The 22,868-nt window shown below is 49.8% G+C and overlaps 1 protein-coding gene across 1 annotated transcript; it reads right to left on the bottom strand.

Moving 5' to 3' along the window:
• Nucleotides 1–13,605: 13,605 nt before the first annotated feature.
• Nucleotides 13,606–22,859, bottom strand: CKAP4 (cytoskeleton associated protein 4). The gene is made up of 2 exons (XM_038550801.1): nucleotides 22,371–22,859; nucleotides 13,606–16,070 (listed from the first exon to the last, which is right to left on the bottom strand). Exons 1-2 carry the CDS (start codon nucleotides 22,842–22,844, stop codon nucleotides 14,748–14,750), a joined length of 1,797 nt encoding a protein of 598 aa, XP_038406729.1. The 5' UTR covers nucleotides 22,845–22,859; the 3' UTR covers nucleotides 13,606–14,747.
• Nucleotides 22,860–22,868: the final 9 nt, after the last annotated feature.

Genomic DNA, 22,868 nt, shown 5'->3' with positions numbered 1-22,868 from the left:
CTGTTGGAAATGGCCTCACAAGGGACCCTCCAGACAGCTGGGCACTTCTGAGAGAAAATGTGCTTTAAAAACTCAGACCAAGAGGTGCCTGGGGAGCTCAGTGGCTGAGCGCCTGCCTTCAGCTCAGGTCGTGATGCCAGGGTCGGGATCCAGTCCCGGATCCCACTCCCTGCAGGGAGCCCGCTTCTCCCTCTGCCTATGTCTCTGCCTCTCTCTCTCTCGTCTCTCATGAAGAAATGAATAAAACCTTAGAAAAAAATAAACTCAGACCAAGAAAGAGTGAAAACAAAGAAGAGAAGAGTCTAGTGTGAGGGCAAAGGAGGGTGGGTTGGTGGAAGCAGGTGAAAAGGGGAACAGAGGAATGGGAGAGAGAGACAACAGGAGGGAGGAGGGGAGGGGAGAGAGAGAAACCATTAGTGGAGGGATGATACATATTTTACAGAATTCATGGCTGGGAAAAAGATTCAGCACCCCTCCCCAAACTCTGACATATTGCGAGAGATTCAGAGGTCCGTGTAGCTCAGTCTTCTATTCTCTGGGATATGGGGCAGGAGCAGCTGCCCCCTTCCTACCTCACCTCCATTGCAGATGCCAGGCTCAGCTGAGAGACCCCTGGAAGCTGCCCCCAGCCCCCTGCCTCACCACTGATAGGTGCCCACCCTCAGGAGCAGGCTTCCACACCCCCCAGAGTAAGCTCCTGGTCAGCTGAGGGGACTAAATGCCTGGTGGAGGATTTGGGACTCAGCTGGCTGGCAGCCAGGGAGTAGCTGGGGAGAGAGGCTTGAAAGGAGCATTGGAAGGAAATAAAGTTGGCAATCCTTGACTGGGTGAGTGACAGGAAAGGTAAAAAGTAGAAAACAGGAGAATCTTGTGATGTTCCACAAGGAAAAGAAAAGGATGAACAAAGAAGGGCTAGATACAGAGCCTTTAACCAAAACAGATTTCCCAACTTTATCCATCCCATTTTCATTCTGGAAAACATAGACCAGACATTTAAAAGGACAAACGTGATTCATAATCCTGCCATCAAGAGACATCTTTCAAAACAAATTTACTGAATATAATCGACACACATTAAGGGCATGTTTAAAATGTAACATTTATGGGACGCCTGGGTCGCTCATGAGTTAAGCGTCTGACTCTTGGTTTCAGCTCAGGCCATGGATCTCATGGTCATGAGATCCAACCCCAAGCTGAGCTCCGCACTGAGCACAGAGTCTGCTTGACATTCCTTCCCTCTCCCTCTGCCCCCGTCGCCCTGCTTGCATGTGCTCTCTCTCTCTCTCTCTCTCAAAATAGTCTTAAAAAAATAAAATGTACTGTTTAGTAGATTCTGGACATCTACACCCATGAAACCACCACCACAATCATGCAATGATCATATTCACCGTCCCACAAAGTTTCCTCCTCCCTGTTACAACCCCTCCCTTCCATCCCATCTTTTGGCTTATTAGCTATAACTCTATGTTGTACTTTAGTGGATGCTCTTAGGGTCTCTAACATACATCGGTAACTTACCACAGTCTTCCAGGTGGGGCTTTTTTCTTCACATACCTTAGCCTCTGTAATATATGCATGAATGTATAGACTCAACACATCTTAGTCGGTGCAGAGCAGGTGCCAGATACTGAGTGTTGAGGATGGAGTGCTCACCAAGACAGACAAGCTTATGTTCTAGGAGACACACCAGGCAAACAAATAATCATGTAATTACCATGGGTCATCAGACCTAAGATGGCACTGCTCATAAGTTGCACCATTATTTCACACAGCACTCAGCAAGAGAATTACTGGCAGGGAAGTGAAGGTCGATGGGCTTCTGGCATGAGTCTCGGGACTCTGTGGTGATTTTGGACTTGACCCTCAGAGCACAGGACACTATAGGTTTTAAGCGAAGAACTGATTGGATGTGTCTTGTTAAAACCTCACTCTGCCTTCCATATGAAGGACGGACTGGAGAAGCAAAGACCCCCATCAGGAGGCAATGACAAGGGTCTGGTCTGAGAGAAGGTGGTGGTTTGGACCATCAACATGGCAGTGGAGCAGAGGAACAGTTCTTGAGAAATATTAAATAAGATGCATCAGTCAGACTTGGTGACTGGATGTGGACCCCAAGTCAGGAAATGGGGTGAGAACTCATGTTTCTGACATGAGAAACTACATGGACGAAGAAGCCATGCACTCTTATAGAGTGCACTGGGGGAGGGATGGTCTCAGAGGAGTAAATAATGAGTGCCTTTGAGGGCCAGTGAATTTAATAAGCTTACACCTTTCATCAGTCTTGGTTGCAATCAACACAACGTGGCCCCAGCTTGGAGGATAGCTGGTGGCTCACCAGTTCATCAGAAAGACCGGACACCCAGTCCCTGAAAATATTCAGATGAGAGAGAAGCAAAATTCCTGTGAAAACCTCCTGCGATGTATGCTGCCCTGGCATCGGCACCCAGGACACCCGTCACCTCAACCCTGGACACTCACTTTCTTCAGTATCAATGTAAATAACCTCTGATTATCTCTGTACTTCAAAGACTTACAGCTCTAAGCACAGAGTTTATGACTGGCTGAGAATAGAAGAGAGAATATCTGTGCCTCGTCCCCGAAATAGAAAGGGTATTCCAATGCCGGGGGTCAGCTGTGAGGTCTTTACACAACAGGCAGAAACGTCGAGCAACCAGTTCACTAGAGCTGGACCAGAACTCAGGAGAGAAGTCCGGGCTGGAGACAAACCCTTGGTGTCCTCAGCTTAGGGAAGAGGAATGTCGAGCCCAGGAACAGACAGCACCCTGGGGCAGAAGATAGAAAAGGGGAGAGCACTACCCATGTCCAAGACCTTGGGTCTGGTCAAGGAAGAGGACACAGTGTGGAGTCCAGGAGGCCATGGCCGGAAGTGTGAAGTGATGTGGATGCCAAGGGAGGGAGGACTTTCCTTCCGGGATTTCTTTCTTCTCTGGACACAAATGCATATTTTAACAAATCTTAATGTGCTAAGCACTTTACTCTCCCCAAATGCTCTGTGAGGTAGGTCCTATCATAATCACCCCCATGTTATAGGTGAGGAACAGAGGCCACAGGAAGTTAGGTAACTTGGCCCGAGTTACACACCCAGACAGTCGAGCTATAGAGCCCACGTGCCTAGCCTTTGCATGGCTCCCACCCCCAGCAGCTCCAGGAAGTTCAAGGGGGGTACCAGAGAGGGAGGCAAGATGTCCACAGCCAACAGGTGAAGAACTAGGCACGGTAACAAGGGAGAAGGCTCACCTATCCCAATTTGAACTTTTCTGGCTGGCTTTGGGTGAGGCAGGCAGCATTCGAGGCCATGGAGATACATACAAGCCGGACTACCAAAACTACCCATCCATCTCTCAGTGACAAGCTAGACCCCGGTGTTCTCTTAATCTCACTGCCTTGGGCTTCCAGGACACCCGCTCAAGTGGCTCCAATAGAAAAAGCCCCTGCCCCAACCAGTGGGGAACCCTAGGACTCTGATGGGCCTTCCAAAGCATAATAAGGCAGGTTCAGAGGAGCTGGGCTAAGCCAGAAAAGGTTTTGCCTGTAGACTCCATGCTGCATCCCTGCCAAGGGGCACCCCAAAGCCACCACAGGCTCTGCAGCAAGCCATTTCTGGAAGGAATTTCCACCAAGAAACAAATAGACTCTGCTATTACAAAATGCAGAGATGGACAAACCACCAGCGTGTGGTGTTTGTAACTTCCATTGCTTCTTTGGGATTTTTTTTTTTTTTTTTTTTTTTTTATTATTCATTTATTATAGTCACACAGAGAGAGAGAGAGAGGCAGAGACACAGGCAGAGGGAGAAGCAGGCTCCATGCACCGGGAGCCTGATGTGGGATTCGATCCCGAGTCTCCAAGATCACGCCCTCGGCCAAAGGCAGGCGCTAAACCGCTGCGCCACCCAGGGATCCCTGCTTCTTTGGGATTACGCATTCACCCCAACAAGGGCAGGGCAGACTGTAACGCCGAATTCCAAACTACTTGGGATGGTTTGACATTCTGCCCATGCAGAGCACGTGACCCTAGGAGAGATGTCCTGAGGCTCCCCTACCAACCCTGCGGGATTCACTAAGACAGATTCGAGCCCCTACGAAACAGGTCCTCCCCACTGCGCACACCGCATCATGCCCTCATCCCCTTCTCCCATGAAGCCACCGCCCCCACGACAGATTTCTCCCTTACAGGAAGCTCTTTGGAGCTCTTGGCAATTCACTCGGGTTCTCTCCTGATGGTATATCAGGAGCTTGGCGCTAGAAGAGGCATCGGGAGACACCCGGCCACGCCTACTCTACAGACCGCAGCTACTTCCAGGCGGAGTAGGGACTAGAACCCGCAACTCCCGGCCAGGCCCTCCTCCGTCCGCTGCACTACGCTGCCCTCTGCTGGCAATGGGGGAAATTGCCTTCCTGTCTGGGTTGCATTTTCCAGAGGCTCTGACCCATCTCCTCAGGGCACACGGACTCCAGGGCTCTGGGTTGTACCTTTCTTTGCAAAGCTTGCTCACTCCCTCTCGCAGCCGTCCTCCCCTCAGAGAGCCCAGCTCCTCCCTGGAAGGCTGGGAGGAAGGTAGACATCCGTGCAAGGAGGTAAGAAAGCGCCGTGAGGCTGGAGCTGGGCTGAGGCGGCCCTGGGCCTTGGTTCTTGGCTAGAAGAGGCCCAATTCTTGGCGGAAGAAACCCTACCAGACAGAACCCAAAGATCTCCTCTGATAGAAAGCTGTGAAGTCTTAAAAGAGATTCACAAAGAGCCCCAAATTTCCATTTCTCAGGGTCACGATTCCTATTAATCCATCTCATTCACTGCAAGGATCAAAACTCCAAATGTCTTTAAGAGCCAGACAGTTGTCCTGAACAGATGGAGAAGCATGCACGGCGGGAACTATGTGAATCTAGAGGACAGAGGCCCACCTGAAGGTGCTCAGACTTAAATCCTAAGTATGCATTTTGCTGACCAACTATAGGCAGGCTCACTTCACAAGCCTCATATTTTCAACTGCCTGCTTAATGGTCCTTTTTTTTTTTTTTTAAAGATTTTATTTATTTATTCATGAGAGAGAGACAGAGAGAGGGAGGCAGAGACATAGGCAGAGGGAGAAGCAGGCTCCATGCAGAGAGCCTGACATGGGACTCGATTCTGGGTCTCCAGGATCACACCCTGGGCTAAAGGCAGCGCCAAACCACTGAGCCACCCGGGCTGCTCAATGGTCCATTTTTAAGTCATATTTACTGAACACCTTCTTATTGGGCACTGTTCTAAGCACCTTGGATGTAATAACTATTTGAGCCTTAGCCAACTCTATGAGGTAGGTGGTATCATTAGCATTATCCCCATGTATAAAGGGAAACTGAGGCATAGGAGCTTCCATAACTTTCCCTACATCAGATGGAAAGTGATATGGCTGGGATGTGGACTCACTCTGGCTCCAGAACCTAATTTCTTAGCCTCCAATATTATATACACAGTACAAGTATATAAAGTTGTGTCCTTGGACATTATGGGGTGCCGATTTTTATCTCTATGGGAAAGGAAGTATGATTTCTAGTGGACAGAGAACAGTCAATAGAGATAAACAGGTGTGAGTCTGAATCCTGATCCTACTAGCTGTGTGAACTCAGGGCAAGTTAATGAAGCTTTCTTAGCTACAGTGACTGGCTAGCAAATCAGAGATGGCCATTCTTACTCCCTAAAATAATTGCCAGGGTTAAGTGAGGTAATATGTATTTGATTTGACTCATGATATAAAACACAGATACACAATTATGGGTGGCTACTGCTGAAGTTAATAACTAAGCACGCGACACTGGACTGAGCTGCTCTAAGGGTCAGTTCCTGCCTTTCTGAACTAGCTGGACATGGAAAGGATAAAGGGTCTTAAGACACTCTAAGCTTCTACTAACAAAAGATTCAGATCAACAAAACCCTTTATCATTGTCTAAGTTTTCAGAGGGAGCTAATTAGAGGGAGAGTATTCATATAACAAAGGTGTTTATATCACATATTAATACACTCATTGGTCTTTTTTTATTTTTTTAAGATTTTATTTATTTATTCATGAGAGAGAGAGAGAGACAGAGACACAGACAGAGGGAGAAGCAGGCTGCATGCAGGGAGCCCGATGTGGGACTCAACCCCGATCTGGGAGTCCAGGATCACGCCCCGGGCTGAAGGCTGCGCTAAACTGCTGAGCCACCCGGGCTGCCCTCGTTGGTCTTTAAATCGTGGATTTTCAGGGCTCTTGGCTGGCTCAGTCGGTAGAGGATGTGACTCTGGATCTCAGGGTCGTGGGTCCAAGGCCAACATGGGGCATGGAGCCTACTTAAAAAATAATAGTGGATTTTCTTGGTATATTTCAATGGTACGACTAGATCCCATCCCTCCTTTGTGAAATACAATGGCTAAAAAGGAAAAAAAGAAATCAGTGTTCCCAACTGAGACACCAGATGGCGCTGAGTCCTCGCTTCGAGCGGCATCTGCGACCCACGCGGCCTGACCCGCGGGCGGGGCTACTCCCCAGCTCACAGGTAGAGAGTTTGAGAACCACCCCCGATCGCTTGCTGGTGCAGCCAGGCCTCTTGCGAGGGCAGACAGACTTCATAAGAGGTTATGCGAGATGTCAGTCCAGCCTGACTCTCCCCTGCCACGCATCTAACAAATCCCGTTCCGCACCCCAATAAGAAAGAAAACCCTGTGGGTGCCAGACTCTAATGGGATCTAGGAATACAGCCTTGGTTAAGACAGAAGTCATCTTCATCCCCCCCTCCCCCGGGTCTGCCACGATTTAGTCCTTCTTCCCTCGGGGAGAGTTCCTACTCGCGGAAAGCTCCCAAAGAATCCCGCACAATGAGAAAGTCAAAGAGAGTTGCAGCTGGGAGAGAAGTTGGAGATCATGGCATCACTGCACGTCTCCCTTCACAGACTGGAGGACGGACAGGGGCCCAGAGACAGAAGGCAACCAGAACTAGGACCAGCTTCCTGATGCCAGGTGCTTTTCCTCCCTGCCTGCCGGCTTCCAACAACGGGGACTCTCCCAACACCAGCCAACCAGGACCATGCCAGCAAGTGAGAAAGACCGAGGCTCCTGAGTGGGGTTTTTAAAGATTTTATTGATTTATTCACGAGGGACACACACACAGAGGCAGAGACAAGGCAGAGGGAGAAGCAGGCTCCCTGCGGGAAGCCGGAGATGGGACTCGATCCCAGGACCCCGGGATCACGCCCTGAGCCGAAGGCAGATGCTCCACCGCGGAGACACCCAGGAGTCCCGCTTCTGCATTTCTAGGAGTGACTCGGAGGGCACCAGGGCACAGGCCGGATTGCTAACAGGCGTTTCAACAGAACATTACCAGGTATTTAAACACAGATCGGTCGGGTTTCCCCACCACGTTGCCCAACAGGTGTTGCCCCGGGTGCTGGGCGCACACGCTCAGCAGGAGGAGGGCCGCCCCCCTGCGCTCGGCGAGCTCGCGGCCCCGGCCCCGGCCCCCGGGCGCTCTGCGGTGACCCTGTGCTTGCTCCCGGCGTTTCGCAAATGTGCTTGGGCCGGGGGTGGAGCCTAAGCAAATCTGCGGGGAGAAGAGAAGGAAATCGTGGGCTCCATCTCCCAGTGTGTGAGCTGGGGCGGTGGGAGGGGTGGCCTCTTCCTGAGATTCAGTCTTCCCGTTGGTAAAACAAGGGTGTTAGGTTGGAGCCCGTTTGCAGCCTTAGGTGTCTGAGAGCCACCACCTGGCCCTTCAGGTATCCCTGTTAGGGAAAGGAGTTACTCCTGCTGAAACAAAGCCCGGCATGAAGTTCCCCGAGGTCATCGTCCCGTGTTCTGACCTATGTTATTTTAAACAATAAAAATACTAGTTTTTCGGGTGGCTCAGACGGTTGGGCTTCCGACGCTTGATTTCAGCCCAGGCCGTGATCTCAGGGTGGTGAGACCCAGCCCCGTGTTGGACTCTGAGCTCAGCACGCAGTCGGCTTGAGATTCTCTCCTTTTGCCTCTGCCCTTCCCCCGACTCGCGTGCGCATACACATTCTCTATTTCACTCTAAAATAAATAAAACCTTTTTTTTTAAGTGCATTTTCCTCCAAATTTCTTCCACCTTTTTAAAAAGTTTTTTTAAACATCTTTTTTTTTTTTTTTTAAACATCTTATTTATTTATTTGAGAGAGAGAGAGAGAACAAGCAGGGAGAGGGACAAGCGACCTGGCGCTGAGCCCCCCTCTTTTACAAAGTTCTAATTACAAAATATTTCTGGCATACAAGAAGGTATCAGGGGGACCCCTGGGTGGCTCAGCGGTTTAGCGCCTGCCTTCAGCCCAGGGTGTGATCCTGGAGACCTGAAATTGAGTCCCACATCAGGCTCCCTGCATGGAGCCTGCTTCTCCCTCTGCCTGTGTCTCTGCCTCTGTGTGTGTGTGTGTGTGTGTGTGTGTGTGTGTGTGTGTGTGTGTCTCATGAATAAATAAATAAAATCTTAAAAAAGTATCAGGAAAATGGGGAGATAGAGATATACAAGAAACAAATATAGCAAAATGTTCATTGTGCTAAGTAGTAGATATGAGTGCTCACTGAACAATTCTTTCAACATCTCTGTTTGAATTTTCATAATAAAATGGTGAGAGGAAAGGCAGTAAGAATAGTATCATGAACGCCCAAGTAGCCCCTACTTAGCCTAAGAAACCCAAATTTGGATATTCTGTCTCCTGGTCATTTCTTGATACTTTTACTACAATATATATTGTTATTTTGCATGATTTCTTAAGTTTATATGCAAATTTTCATACTGTGCATTTTCTTCTGCAGCTTTTTTTTCACCTGGAATTTTAGTGGAAAGATTTATCTGCACTGCCATATAGGATTCTGATTTATTTGTTTTTATTACTGTTTTGAGGTCCATTGTATGAACAAGTGACAATGTAGTTACTGATTGAACAGGATGCCAGACTTTTTAGGTGTTTCCAATTTTTTTAGTTACAAACAATACTGTTATACCCATTCTTTCCAGGGCTCCATATCACCTTGTATACATATGAAAGGTGTGTGAGATTCTGTGTGGTAAAGAGCATGGCCTCTGAAGCTTCTGGCACAGATGGATCCAGGCATTCAAAGTTTGTCACCAGGGACCTGTCCGTTACCACATCTAAGCTCTGCTTTCTTCCACGCTGGCTTCATTCTCAGTGTCTCTTCACACAGAGTGGACCCTAGTGGCCCTGAGCTTAGGTCCTGCCACTTTGGCAGCCCCGATGGACAGAGCACACCCCTTTCTAGAAAGTTCCAGCAGTAGTCAGTAGACCAGATGGTGACATGTGTTCATCTGGAACAAATCAGACCAGAATGGGATTTCTCATTGGCCAAAACTGGGTCATGTGTTCGTGGCCATGGTCAGTCTCCTCAGAGCCAGATGGACTGAGGTGGGGAAGGGGTGACCCTCTAAAGAAAACTAGGGGAATTGTTACCTACTGAAGGAGGACTGCCTGCTGGGCAGGCCACCGCCAAGGCCCAGGACCTCATCGGCCCCTCCCGCCGTGTCCGTGTCATGCCACGTGTGATTATACACCATGTCCTCTGCTGGGCTGGGTGGTTCACCTCTCATCCTGTCTCCCAGCGCAGATGCAGTTTTGCACCCTGTTCATAATAGCCACTTGTGGAAACAATCCCTCGAGCAAACACAGCCTGGGCAGGGGTGAGGGCTGGCAAGCGCGGCCTTTGTGGCTTTCATCTCCTCTTCCACGGAGCCAGCCTGGAGGCAAACGGGAGAACATCCCCACCCCCCCGCCCCCATGGAGAGCCCAAAATGCACCGCCTGGTTCACAAGTCTCCGTGTGCTCGAACATCTGCTGTCCATGGAACACCCATGAGCCGTGTGTGAGTTTATATGTAAGAGACAAGAATTACCAGGAAGGAATGGATCCAGCCTTCAGCGTGTATTTTAACAGGGTGGATTTTGTGGTATGTGAAGTATATTTTAATAAAGCTACTATTTTTTAAAGGAACACCAGGTCTTCTACGGCATGATTCCACTTACATGAAATTCTAAAATGGGCAAAAGTAGCCTATGGTGATAGCAGCCAGGATAGTAGTTATCTTTGGGGGTTCTAGATGGCGGGGCATAGGAAGTCTCTGGTATGTCTTGATCCAGTGGTTAGTATGTGATATAATGTGTAAAAGTCCATTCAGCTGTGGACTTCAGACACTCATGCCTTTAAAGCATGCAAGTTATACTTCAGTGAAGAGTAACCCCCCCAAAATGCTAGGTGTTTTTAAGCGGAGAAAAGAAACCAATCCATAGTAGCTCAGAGCACAGTTTTTAACTTAAGACCATTGGGTTCTAAATCTGACTCTACTACTTACCAGCTGTGACTAGTAAGTATGTAGAACAAATTACTTAACCTCTCTGTGCCTCAGTTTCTCCACCTGAAAAATGAGGCTAACACTAGTACCCTCATGATGACTGCTACAACAGTTGAATTGAGTTAATCCTCACCCTCAGAACAGTGGTTGGCACATAGTAAGTAACTCAATAAACGTTAGTGTTACTGATGTGGGCTAAGCATGGTGTTATTGCTGTGGACAGAGATAAAAGACACACCCCTATCATCCACGGAGTGCACCAAGCAGACAAGAAAGCAGTTGTAAGCCTGAAACGTAGGAGTTTGTAGGAAGATCTCCCAAATTCAGCCTTCAGGGAGTTGGGGAACTCTGAGTAGAAGGAAAATGTGTATGCAAAGGCACTGGGGTGAGGAGTGGTTCAGTAGGTTGGCACACCCCCCAGCAGCATACACAGCAGACGAGGCCAGAGGGCAGGAAGAGAGCAGTCAGAAAGCTCTCAGCCACACCACGGAGTTGGGATTTCCTCCTGAAGCCCAAGGGGAGACACTGAAGGACTGAGTGAGAAGAGTCACGGGCAGATCTGCTTTTGAGAAGGATCATGCTGGTCACCCATAGGGAATCCCCTGAATGGGAGTCAGAGACGGAGGCCACTTGAGCCGTTTCTGTGTCTCAAGACATGTGCTGCAATTTGCACACTTCTGTTTCCTTCCATCTGGACTGCTGGTCTCCTGCCCTGGACCATGAGAATCCTGAAAGCAGGGAGCCTGTGTCTTAGTCCCATCCTTGTATCCGGCACAGCCGTGCTCCCTGACGTTGTTGAACGAACACTGAGTGCAGGCCCATGCTTCTGCCCCCAGTTAACATGCGGGGCATGGCGAGGGGCTACTCCTGGGACTCAGATGGAGTCGAGGAGCCCGGAGAGGGGGGCTGTGTCAGGGCTTCAGCAGGAGCAGATGGGGACACTCAGAGACACAGGGTCCCCAAGCTTCTGGCTCAAACAACGAGGGAGGGGTGTGGCCCCATCTACTCCTAGGGGCAATGAAGGCTTTGGTTGGGGACCTGTGAGATGTCTGGTAGGGTTGTGTCCAAATGTTCCTGGAAAAACAGATCAGTAACTCAGAGGCGTGCTTTGAGGAGGGCAGGGTGATTTCAAACTATTTGCACGCTGGAGAAGCGCGATGCCCACTCAATGAGAACTGTCGTGGCCCCGGGTTGGGGCAGGGGTGCTACGCCATGCATTGCTGGACTGAAAGTCTAGGGGTCATTAGGGAGGGCTCGGGGCTGCAGCTCTTCACAGAGCAGCACAGAAACATTTCAATCTTTTAACCTCTGGGAGGACTGGCTCTGAGCAAGCCCGGAGCTCTCCGCACCAGGCGAGGGGCTGAGCTGCACCCTCTCCCCCGTGACTTCAAGCCACCATCACAGCCACCCCGTAAGGGGTCTGCACCCTGGTCGCCGGCACCAAGCGCCTTGCCCTACGTGCTGACAGCCCTTCCTGGGGAATCAGCTGCGGGCTCTGATCCTCGCACTGGGCCTACCTCAAGGGGCAGGGAACCCGGTGACCCCAAGGTCTCCGTCACGCATCAAGGCCTTCCCACGGCCTCGTCAAAACTGTTCTAACCACCCTGCAGAACCGAGGCAGAACTGGCCAATCCCCCCGTACCTCCTTAGACCTGATTATAGCACCTGTAGTTCCCGGGGACAGCTGCGAGCTCGCCAGCCCCAGGACGGTGCTCTGTCTGGCCATGGGCTCAGCTGTGTTCACTGGGTGAAGGAACGAGCAGACACATGAACAAGGCTGATTGATCTGTGACTGTTACCTGGGGTAAGATCGACCCCTAACGGCCCCACCACGGCAGGAGTATGTGAATTCATAATGCATTTTTTCTTCTCACCTTCTGAATTTAACTTGAGTTATTTCTCTAACCCTTAGTAGAGATTTTGTGTTATAATATTAAATGACAATCTATTTGGGGCACCTGGAACGCTCAGTCATTGGGCGTCCAACTTTTGATTTCAGCTCAGGTCAGGATTTCAGGGTCGCGGGATTGAGCCCTACATCAGGCTTTACGCTCAGCACAGTCGGCTTGTCCCTCCCTGTTCCTCCCCCTGCTTGTGCTCTGGCTCAAATAAATAAAATCTTTAAAAATAAATAAATACATGACAATCTATTAAATCACTCTATAGTCTGAGATTAAAGACTACACAAATGGTGTCAAGAGGAAGGTCTCAAGACAAATGCCTGATACAACCAACCAACCTGAAAAGAAACCAGAATCTCATTTTCTCCATGCTTGGAAGTTTAGGCCGTCCAGCACCCTCCACAATGGAGGGCCAAACTGGTTCCTAAACTAGTGTTTTCTATCAACTCTTCTACTTTAAAATAAAATTACAAATTATTTCTAACACCAATAAAGGGCCCATCCTGATTTGCAAACTGCTTTGGAAAAACATCAGCTAGGAGTTGTGACACCTTACGGATGCTGCCTCGGGACCCAGAATGACATATACAGAGTTCAGGGATGAGGGGCCCCTCCTGGAGGGCAGGAGACCACGTTCATGCAGGTCCTCCTCTCCCTCTACACCCTGGATGGGAGAGAAGAGCTCCTGCAGCCTCAGGCTCTGGAACAGGGCAGCAGGGGCCCTACCCTCGTGGTGGTGGAAGGTGGAGTTTGCTGTCACAGCAAAGAGCAAGATGGGTTCAAACCTCAGCCCTGCCTCTTCCTAGCTAATAATGATCTCCCGTGATGCCTGCCAGCCTGCTGGCCCTCTAACACAGGGAATGATGCCGCCCGCCTAGCTCCGGGGAATGTTAGGAAGATACAGGGGCCTATTCAATGCTTAGCACAAGGCAAAGCACATAGGGACTTAACAAACAGTATCTGAAATCACTTTTCCCAAGGAAAATGGAGGCTGAAGGTCACAAAGATGGTCTAAGACCAAAGTTCTCAAGTGGGGCTGCACTTTGCAACCCGAAGGGAGCCAGCCCTCTCCATTCACGGAATTGAGACCCCTGGGGGCAGGCCCAGGGATTGCTTCAAATGCCCAGGGATTCTAGAGTTAAGTGGAGGTGGAGACCCTCTACAGACTAATAAGAGTTGGAGTCAGGGGAGGACCTGTAACAGTCAATCAAAAATCTGTCCCCAGGCGTAAGAGTGAGGCCATCTTGGTTGTAGAATTGAAACGAAGTCTTAAAATTGATAACTTCCCGATCTTTCTAATCAACAAAATACATCACAATTGCTAAATTCTCAGAAAGCAACCACTCTAGAAAAGTCGTAACAAAGCTCAAGTGTTTATTAAGAATTAAAAATACTGTAAATAAGCCATACAGTTCATTTCACAGTAAACTAAACAAATCTTTTTTTTCTCTTTTCTTTTTTTTCTTTTTTTCTTCTTTTTTGAAGGGCAAGACAGCCATAAAAGAACAGTACAGCTGGAAGGGAAACAGCAAAAAACTACAGAAAACGCACACATTCCTCCTCACTGACAGATGGGGTCTGCTCTGACAGCAGACCTCTTCAAGGACATCATGGTAAAATAAAAATACTTAGGCCTCCATTCTCTGGGGGAGACAGCCCATGCCTCTGTGGACAGCTCTCATAACACATTTCTGGAAAGAAGCCAAGGAGTCCCCTTGCTGAGATTCTAAACCTATGTATCATCTGGGGGCCCTACACAGGTCGGCCACAGGGGTCTCTGTGTGGTGTTGTGCCTTCACATTCAGAACCATCTGGATTCTTTGCATAGTTACCTTTGAGATCACAGGATGATCCAGAAATGGAAAAGACACCACCCCACACCACGGGAAGTGACCATCAAGTCAAGCAGCTGGTTCTGATTAAAATCCAAGGGTCTTGTTCCCCTCCTAAATCAGAGCTGACACTTGAGAGTTTTAACCAGTTTAAAGTGGAAGACAAGAAGTGAGTGACAGCTCATGAAAACTTTGGCTGGAAGTATTTTTAAAAAGTAAAATTAATTTTCTTTAAAGAGAATTAAAAAGAAAAGTGCCTACCCCCCCCCACCCCACTTTTTTTTTTTTTTAACTTGAAATCAGCCAGCCAGGCAAGGTTTTCTGAGGTTATAGTTAATCTGCTTCTGTTAATCCTCAGTTGAAGCCATTCTTCTCCTGACACTAGAGACATCCTTCCTAAAAGATACCTCTGATTTGCAGGGGCCAGGCCTTGAGGAAAACCACTCAACACAGAAGCAGAAAACTTGAGAAACCAATGATGTGTGGTAATCATCATAAATAAACTGGGCACAAAACTAAAATGCCTTGGTGCTCGGGGAACGGGTGTCACCGCTTTTTAAGAGGGGCCAAGAACGTGGAGGGTAGGGTGCATGGGAGAAAACAACACATTTTTTGGTCATGAGACACTGGACTTTAAATCTGCACCCTGCACACGCGATTCATTCAGACTTTTTCATGAATCTTTTCCACTTTCAAAAACAACCTATCTAGGTCATTTCTCAGGTCATCTAGCAAGCCCTTAGCTGATTCCAGGTTGTTCTCGTTGGTTTCTATTTTCACTGAGTAGGCAACCAAACTGTCCACAGCAGTCCTGAGCATCCTCAAGTCCGACTCCACTTGGCTGACTGAGGCTTTGAGGTTGTCTAGAGAAGAGAGTCTGTCCAGGAAGTCCTGAGGCAAGGGGGCCGCCCGGGCCGGGTCCTGACCCAGCAGCGTCTGCACCTGCTCTTGCACCTTCTGGAGAGCCTCCACAGTGCTGGGGAGCTCACCCACACTTCTCTTCAGCTCCTCCACGTCACTGTAGAGCGAGAGCTGGGCCTCCCCCAGGCTCCTCACCGTGCTGGCCAGGCCACCTGTGTCAGCCTCCAAGGGGCCCAGGCCGACCACGTGCTCCTGCAGGGTAGCCAGGCGCCGCTCCTGCTCCTCGCTCTTCGCCAGCAGGGTCTCCAGGTTCTCGCTGTGGCGTGCACAGGCCGTCTGTACAGCGTCTACCCCATCTTCCACAGTCTGGAGCCTGGAGTCCAATCCCTGACTCTTCTCCTGGAGTGCCTCTAAAGACTCTAAGTTTTTATAAGCCCCATCTTCTTCCGGCCTCAGGGCCTCAGTTTCTAGGTGGTGCAGCTCCTCCTTGAGTTTCCTGATCTCCTCAGGAAGGCGGGAGGTGACCTCCTCCGACTGGAGAAGCTTCTCTGTGAGGGCCTGCAAGGTGAGGTGCTCCGAATTGGCCGCCTCCTTGAACTTCTGCTGCTCCTGCTTGAGGCTCACCAGCTCCTTGACTTCAGTGTAGACGTCAGACTCCAAGGTCTGGAGGCTGCTTCTTAGGGCCTCGATGTCCTTTTCTCTGGACTTCACAGACAACTGTGTTTCCTTCACAACTTCCTTCAAAGCTTTCAAATCCTGCTTGTACCCCTCGGAGTCTTCCAGAGAGGCAACCTTCGCCTTCACATCGTTGATGTCCTTCTGGCTCCTCTTCTGGACCTCGGTGAAGATGGCAATGTTGTCATTGATGGACTTGGTAAGTTCCGTCAGCCTTTCCTCCACCGTGTTCTCCAGAGACGTGAAGTCCCGCTCCCGGGCATCCTTCACCACATGGATGCCATCAGAGAGGTCTTTGAGAATCTCGTTCTGGAGCTTCTGCAGAACTTCACTGATCCGGTTAATCTCACTCTCCCCTTGCTTCACAGCTTTCTCCGTGAGGTCTTGTTTATGCTGGGAGCTTCTCAAGATGGACTCAAAAGTCCCAAATGTGGCTTGAAGAGACTGCACCTGTAACCAAAATCCACAGGTTAACTGCTGAGACAAGCTGATGAGTTTTATGCAATATGGCTATATTTTTTTGCCTGCCCAGCTTCCAGGTCCCTCTTCTGGAACAGAACAATAATTGTCTTTGGAGAACCTTCCCTCCACATACAGTCCATGCACTTTGGGGGGGACCAACCTAAAGGCTCTTTCCAAGTGCTTCAGGAGTCCTCTCTCCCGAAGCCACAGTGATCAGCCCAGGGATGGGCATATGGCCTAAGGTCGGCCAGTCAATTCCAAGATTCCTGTTAAAACGACTGGTAAAGAAAACTTTTTTCTACTGGGATTGCCAGCTATAGGATGAGGGAAGCCCGGAGAGGCTCAGACTGGCACATGAACACCAGACTACGAATCAAGCCAGCCCAGAGGGCAAATCTGAGAGAGGCAAGACCAGGTCCTGAAGACACGACCTGGATCTCTGGACACAGCTGTACCTGAAGGAATTTGCTCTTTAACTTTTTTGTTTCAGTCAGTATGCTCTTGTTCTCCCTCCCTCCCTCTCTCCCCCTCCTTCCCTCTAAGCCAGTTAGGCTGTGTTTCTAGCTCTTGCAACTGGAAAGTCTTACAACTTTTTACAGGAAGAAAGCTGAGGCACATGGGAGACACTGGCCTAAGAGGTAAGAGCAAGGGTCAAGTGTCTGGCTTGCCCCTTCTAGCTGTGTGGCCCCAACCAAGTCACTGTCCTCACCCGAAAATATGACTGTGGTCCAGATGTTCCCTTAGCATTCTCTGGCTTTGTGAGCACATTATGATCCTGTTTGCCATGACACACACATTCTAAATAAACTCTCCCCTAACCAAGGTCTGACCTGGGAAACTCTCCAGGTGCTGGTTTGATGTGCCAAGCCTGACAGGCCGATGACTATTGGCACGCAGAGCTACCTAAAATGCTTTCTTGAAAAAAAAGGAAAAAACAAACAAAAAAAGATTCTGAATCTCTCAAGTCTCCAGTTCTAACCACCAATTCACAGGAACATGCAAGAGAAAAATACACCATGAGGGTGCAATCAGCCACACTCACAATGTGGGAAGTTCTACATGACAAATAACCAGGATCTTCAATAGTTAAATGGCATTTTTAAAGAGGGAAAGACAGGAAACTATTAAAAGAGTTTAATAGTTTAAAAGAGATTTATCAACCAAACGTAATGTGTGGACTTACATGGATCCTGACTCAAACAAAGCAACTATAAAAAAGATATTTTTTAAGGGGTCAGGGAAATCTGATTTTGAACTAGGTATTAGATGAGAATCAAGCATTACCATTAACTTTGTTGGATTAACTATATTGTGTTTTGCCAAAAGGAAAGGGAAAAGAAGGAGCTCCTATTTGTTAAAAATAAATCCTGAATACTTTGGGTGAACTAATGCATCAGTCAAAATTTGATCCTGGTTTGATATCCACTGGGTCTGCAAGGGCAACACCAGCCCTCCAAAGGGCCTGGACCTGCACCACCAGCGTTTCTGTAGGCCTGCGCCCACTGTTGCCTGCTGATTCTCCCGACTGAGGACAGGCCATCCTCTCTGCCCAGGCTGCAGCCATTCGGCACACCTGGACCATTTCCCAACACCCAGAGCTCTGAGAACAAGAGAGACCAGGTGGACACCCAAAAGGGGTGGAAGAGAAGGTATGGAGTCACACTGCTCTGACTCCAGCCCCAAAAGAACAAAACAAAATGGGAGGGAAGAGGTGGTAATGGAATGAAACAATAGGAAAAAAAAAAAAAAAAAAGCATTATTGAAACTGGGGTTCATTATATTGATCTCTTCTGTTTACACATGAATACTTCCATGGCAAGAAGTGAAAAAACAAAATAGCATGAGCTCTGGAACCAGACTGCCTACATTTGAATCTTGGCTTGGACACTTCCTAGCTATGTGATCTTCGGCAAGTTACCCAGCACATCTGTGCCCTGGTTGCCTCTGCTGCAGGATGGGAACAAAAACAGCATCTGACTCCTAGGCATATCTTGCAAGCATTAAGGGAGCAAATATATCTAAAGCTTTAATTGTGCCTGACAGATAGTGAATGATCAACCAACGGCAGCTATAGTCTTCATTACTGTTTAATCTTTCTTCTGGGAGTACCTCAGAAGTCAGGAGATTCTGAGACCACCCTTAGCCCAGTGCCAAAGGTTAAAGCTACAGAAACCACAAGAGGATGCCTGGACTCTAGTTCCAGCCCCACTTATAACCAGCTCTGGGAGCACAAATAAGTCACTCACTTTCCAGGTCCCAACTCCTCGTCTATTAACAAATAGGTTTCTAAAGTCCCTTTTGGTTTCCAATAGTCTTGTGATTTTAAGACACATTAGAATTAGGTTTTCTAATTCCAAAATACTAGACAAGTTCCCTGTTCAACGAAATATAACCGGAGTCATAAAGGATAATTTGACAAGGGACCAAGGAGAGCTCACCTCCAAAACTAAGTTATTCAATCACAGCACCTGTCTGTTCTGTAATCACTCAGAAGAGAGGCACAAATGGGTAAGCACAGTACCTGCAACATGGCATTCATTCAGTGTTTTCTGAATGAATCAGGAATTGATTAATAGCGCAAAACCTGACGAAGACTGAACTGGTCCATTTCCCCTCTGATCTCTGTCACCCAACCTGGGCTGGCTCTTTGCAAATGGCCAGGAAGAGGACTTGATCCAAAATTATGGATGAAACCAAACACACCAACCCCCAACACTGTGAAAAGAACATAGAAATCACCCCCCTATTGATGGTGCTATGAGCTGCTCATCTTTACATGCAAAGACCTCATTATAATCAATATGCAATGGATGCATCTGTTCCCCCAACATATGTGGGGTGGCCACTAAATGGTGGGCAAGACACCAGAGAAAAATAATGGCTAGAACAGATCCCCACACTTTGAGGAGCTCATAGCACGGGGGAGATAGTGGTGGCTGACGTTCAAAAGGCCACTTCCTGTACAGTAAAAAATAAGCAAAGGACTTCAGAGACATCATCTCATTACAGCCTCAGAATAACCTCATGAGTTGGTGGCTCCCACTGATTTCCAATTTACAAATCTGAAGACTGGTAAATGGTCATGTTGAGCATCAAAATCCCAGAACATATGACATCACACCCTGTGCTCTTAACCTCTAGTAGGGGAGCTGGAGCAGAGGCATGTTCAAAGTGCACTGAGTGCCTGGACGTGATGCTGCTACACCAGGAGTCCCGACTCCTCCAGAGCCGAGATGAAAAAACAAAGAAATGCAACCAGAGAACTCCCTCTTCCACAAAAAGCTGCTCATCTCATTCAACTGTCCCTCCTGGGCCTAAGCCTACTCCTATCACATTACGCTACCCTGGATCCGCCAGGCCAACATAGGCCCTTCACAGCCTCAAGTGAACTGCCAACATTTTCTGAAGCCCGCACCCATTGTGCCCACTGAATATTCCATGTGAGGAATATGCCCAGGCTGCGGTCATTCAGCAGACCTGGGGCTTTCCCAACACGGAGAGCATCTGCAGAATGAGACCAGTTGAGCACCCAGGGGAGTAGAGTGCTTCAAGTCACACTGCTTTGACTCCGATCCCAGTTCCCCAACTTAGGGTCTGTGTGTGACCCTCAACGAGTAGCACACCTGCTCCAGGCCCAGCTGGCCCACCTGTGAAACTGTGCTACTAAATGGGACATGCCTGCAGGTGGCTGGAAGCACTTACTAGAATGCCTAGACCATAAGGAGTACTAATTATGAATAATATTATAAGTATACGTTCCTGCTAAGAACCAAACCCCACCCCTCACCTAACATCATAGAGTTAAAAAGGGGCTCCAACTGAGGCTGTTAGAGGAGCCGTCACTCTTCAAAGCAAAATAACTTACTTACCGGCCACCTCAGAGGTGTAGACAAAAGTAGCCACACACAATGACAAACCTTAATACTGTTTTGGGCACATTCTGAGTTCCACGTCACTGAACTAAGCTTTAATGAAACACCTACCATGAATCTGGCGGGGCATAGGCAAGATAACAAAATGAACAGACAAATGGTTAGGAGTGTTCTAGGAGCTAACTGCAGTATGAACCCCAGCCCTGACCCTTACTAGCTGTGGAACCTTGCAGTGACTCTGCCTCCGCGTGTCTCACTCCCCTTGTCTGCAAGAGGAGGATCTACTAGTGCTCACCTCTCAGGGCTGTTGTGAGAGTCAAAAAAGAGGAGTACAGAGTAAATACGAGGTCTTATGTAACAGCTTGATTACACTGCTAAATTAAAAAGAGAGGTCAGGGCAGCTGGGTGGCTCAGCAGTTTAGTGCCACCTTCAGCCCAGGGTGTGATTCTGGAGACCCGGGATCGAGTCCCACGTCGGGCTCCCTGCATGGAGCCTGCTTCTCCCTCTGCCTGTGTCTCTGCCTCTCTCTCCGTGACTCTCATGAATGAATAAATAATAAAATAAAGCCTTTAAATAAAAAAAATAAATAAAAAGAGAGATCACTATTTCAACAGTTGACAGCCAGGTGGATCCTTAAAAATCTGGATGGAGCCCTCCCCTTGCTGTGCTGATAGGAAAAGTGAGCCCAAAGCAGAATGTAACATGCACTTGGCTTTGATAGAGAAGAGGCAGGAGCCAAGAAGAAGGGAGAAGCAAGGGAGAAGCAGAGAGAATAAAGCCCTAATTTCTTCAACTTGATATTCAAGACCTCCCCCATCGGGGCCTCAACTTCAATCTCCTGGCTCGCTACTTTCTAAACGTTACTTGGCTACAGGCAGGGCAGTCGGTCACCTGCTGTCCCTTCAACATACTCGATAGCCTCCCTCGCTTTGTGTCCACTCCCTCTCTCAACAGCTACTGACCATCAGCTAGGTCTAGACTGGCACTGGGCCACTGGGATACAGGCCTAAGCCACATCTCTCTTCTGAACTCACACAGCAGTGACCCTTACCTGAAACCTACTTATGTGCTGCTCTGCAAACATGATTTGCACCTTTTACACCTCTGAACCCCCCTCCCACCACCACCACGGGGCCAACATGCAGCCATATCACTATCAGAATTCAGTAAGTACTGTGATTGATTGGTAACTGGGTGGATGAAAGATGGGAAATGAGAGGCTAGTGGTTATATACTCCAGCAGTCTGTCTGCTTCTTAAGAATGATTTAACATCAGGATAGGCAAAGCAGCAGTGCCTACTCAATTCCCTTAGAAAAGCCACCTCCCTTGGCCTGCAGCACAGAGCAGGCTGACTCATTCCAGTTGCTCTGCCAGTCTTAAGAGGAAATTCCTAGTCCTGCACACTCCACAAAAGTCGATAGAAACTTGGCAGGGCAGGCAGCATGCTGGGAAAAGGAGGCAGCAGTTCCGGGCTCAGAAGTGGTGGCGGGATTTTTTGTTTCTATCATACAACCAAGTTTCATTGAGCAATAATATTAGTGGAGGCCGGAGGAGGAGTGGTGAGAGTGAAGGGGCTGCACTTGGTGTGGAAAAAAAACAGACAGGGTGGAATTGAAGAGGCTCTGGGGAAAGCTGGGTCCATCCATACCTGAGAGAGGCCTCTGGGGACCCCAAACCTGGCAGCGGCCTAGACAGTCTGTCTCACCAGCCTGGGTCTTTATCAATTCACTTAATCTCTGTGAACCTCAATCTTCTGGCCTGGAAAATGGAGTCAAAACTGCCACGACCGCTCCCTCCCCACCAGGGTTGCTGTGATGATTAGATAGTGAGTAAGCCCTCTTCACATCTTGCAAATGTGCCTTGCGGTATTACTCACCAGTACCCTCCAGTATCTGGGGCCTTTCCTCTAGAGCTGGCACATTACTTCAAAGGCCCACATGGGGACACTGGTCCGCTAGCAGACAGGCGGCCAGAAGCTAGGGAATATTTCATTTGAACTTGGCCAATGAGTAGGATTACTTGCGTTTCCTCCTCCAGCATCGGGATCTACTAAAGCGTAGCTCAGGGGTCTCCCGCGGGGCAGCCCAGGTGCGGCCTTGCCTTGCCCGGGCTCCCGGGGATGCGCCGAGGTCCCTTCCGACCTCCCTTTCACACGACGCTGCCCATTCGGCGGTTCCTAATCCAAAAAGAATGGGCTCCCAGGGCCGGGCGGCTTCCTTACAGGCCACCGCTAATGCCCTGTGACAGGCCCTTGGCCCACCCTGGCCGGCCGGCCCGACCCATCCTCGCGGCGGCCCAGCCCCGGGCCGGTCCTCCGCGGCCATTAACAAAGGGGTCCGGGGGCCGCCGGGCCCCGGGGGCTCCGGGGCGGGCCAGGGCGGCGGGGCCGCGGGCGGGGGAGCCGGGGGACCCACCTTCTGCTCGACGCCCTGCAAGCCCTGGCCCAGCTCCTCCCTCTGCCGGGAGAAGAGCTGGTGGCCGTGCCGGACCTGCTGGACCTCCTCCAGGACGTGGTGGACGCACCAGCCGGAGAAGCCGGCCGCCGCCGCCAGGGCGAGGTAGAAGAGAAAGTTGAGCGCGCGGCCGAGCCTGCGCGAGCAGGACGCCGAGGAGGCGGCGGCGGCGGCGGCGGCGGCGGCGGCGGCGGAGGAGGAGGAGGACTTGCCGCCGCGGTGGCCGCCCTTGCCGTGCGCCTGGTTCTGCGGATGCTGCGGCGGCTGCTGCGGCGGGTGCGGCGCGGGCGGCGGCGGCTGCTGCTGCTGCTGCTGCGGCGCCGGCGGCGGCTTCTTCGCCACGTCATCCGCGCCGCCCGACGGGTGGGCGCCCTTCTCCGCGGGGCTCGCGGCGCCGTGGCCGCCCTTGGAGCCCCTTTGTTTGGCCGCGGGCATGGCGGGCGCGGCGGGTGAGCGGCG

This window comes from Canis lupus, chromosome 10 (assembly GCF_011100685.1).
Source record: "Canis lupus familiaris isolate Mischka breed German Shepherd chromosome 10, alternate assembly UU_Cfam_GSD_1.0, whole genome shotgun sequence".
NCBI lineage: Eukaryota > Metazoa > Chordata > Mammalia > Carnivora > Canidae > Canis > Canis lupus.
The sequence above is the reverse complement of the archived record's forward strand: the minus strand, read 5'-3'. Positions and strand labels throughout refer to the sequence as shown.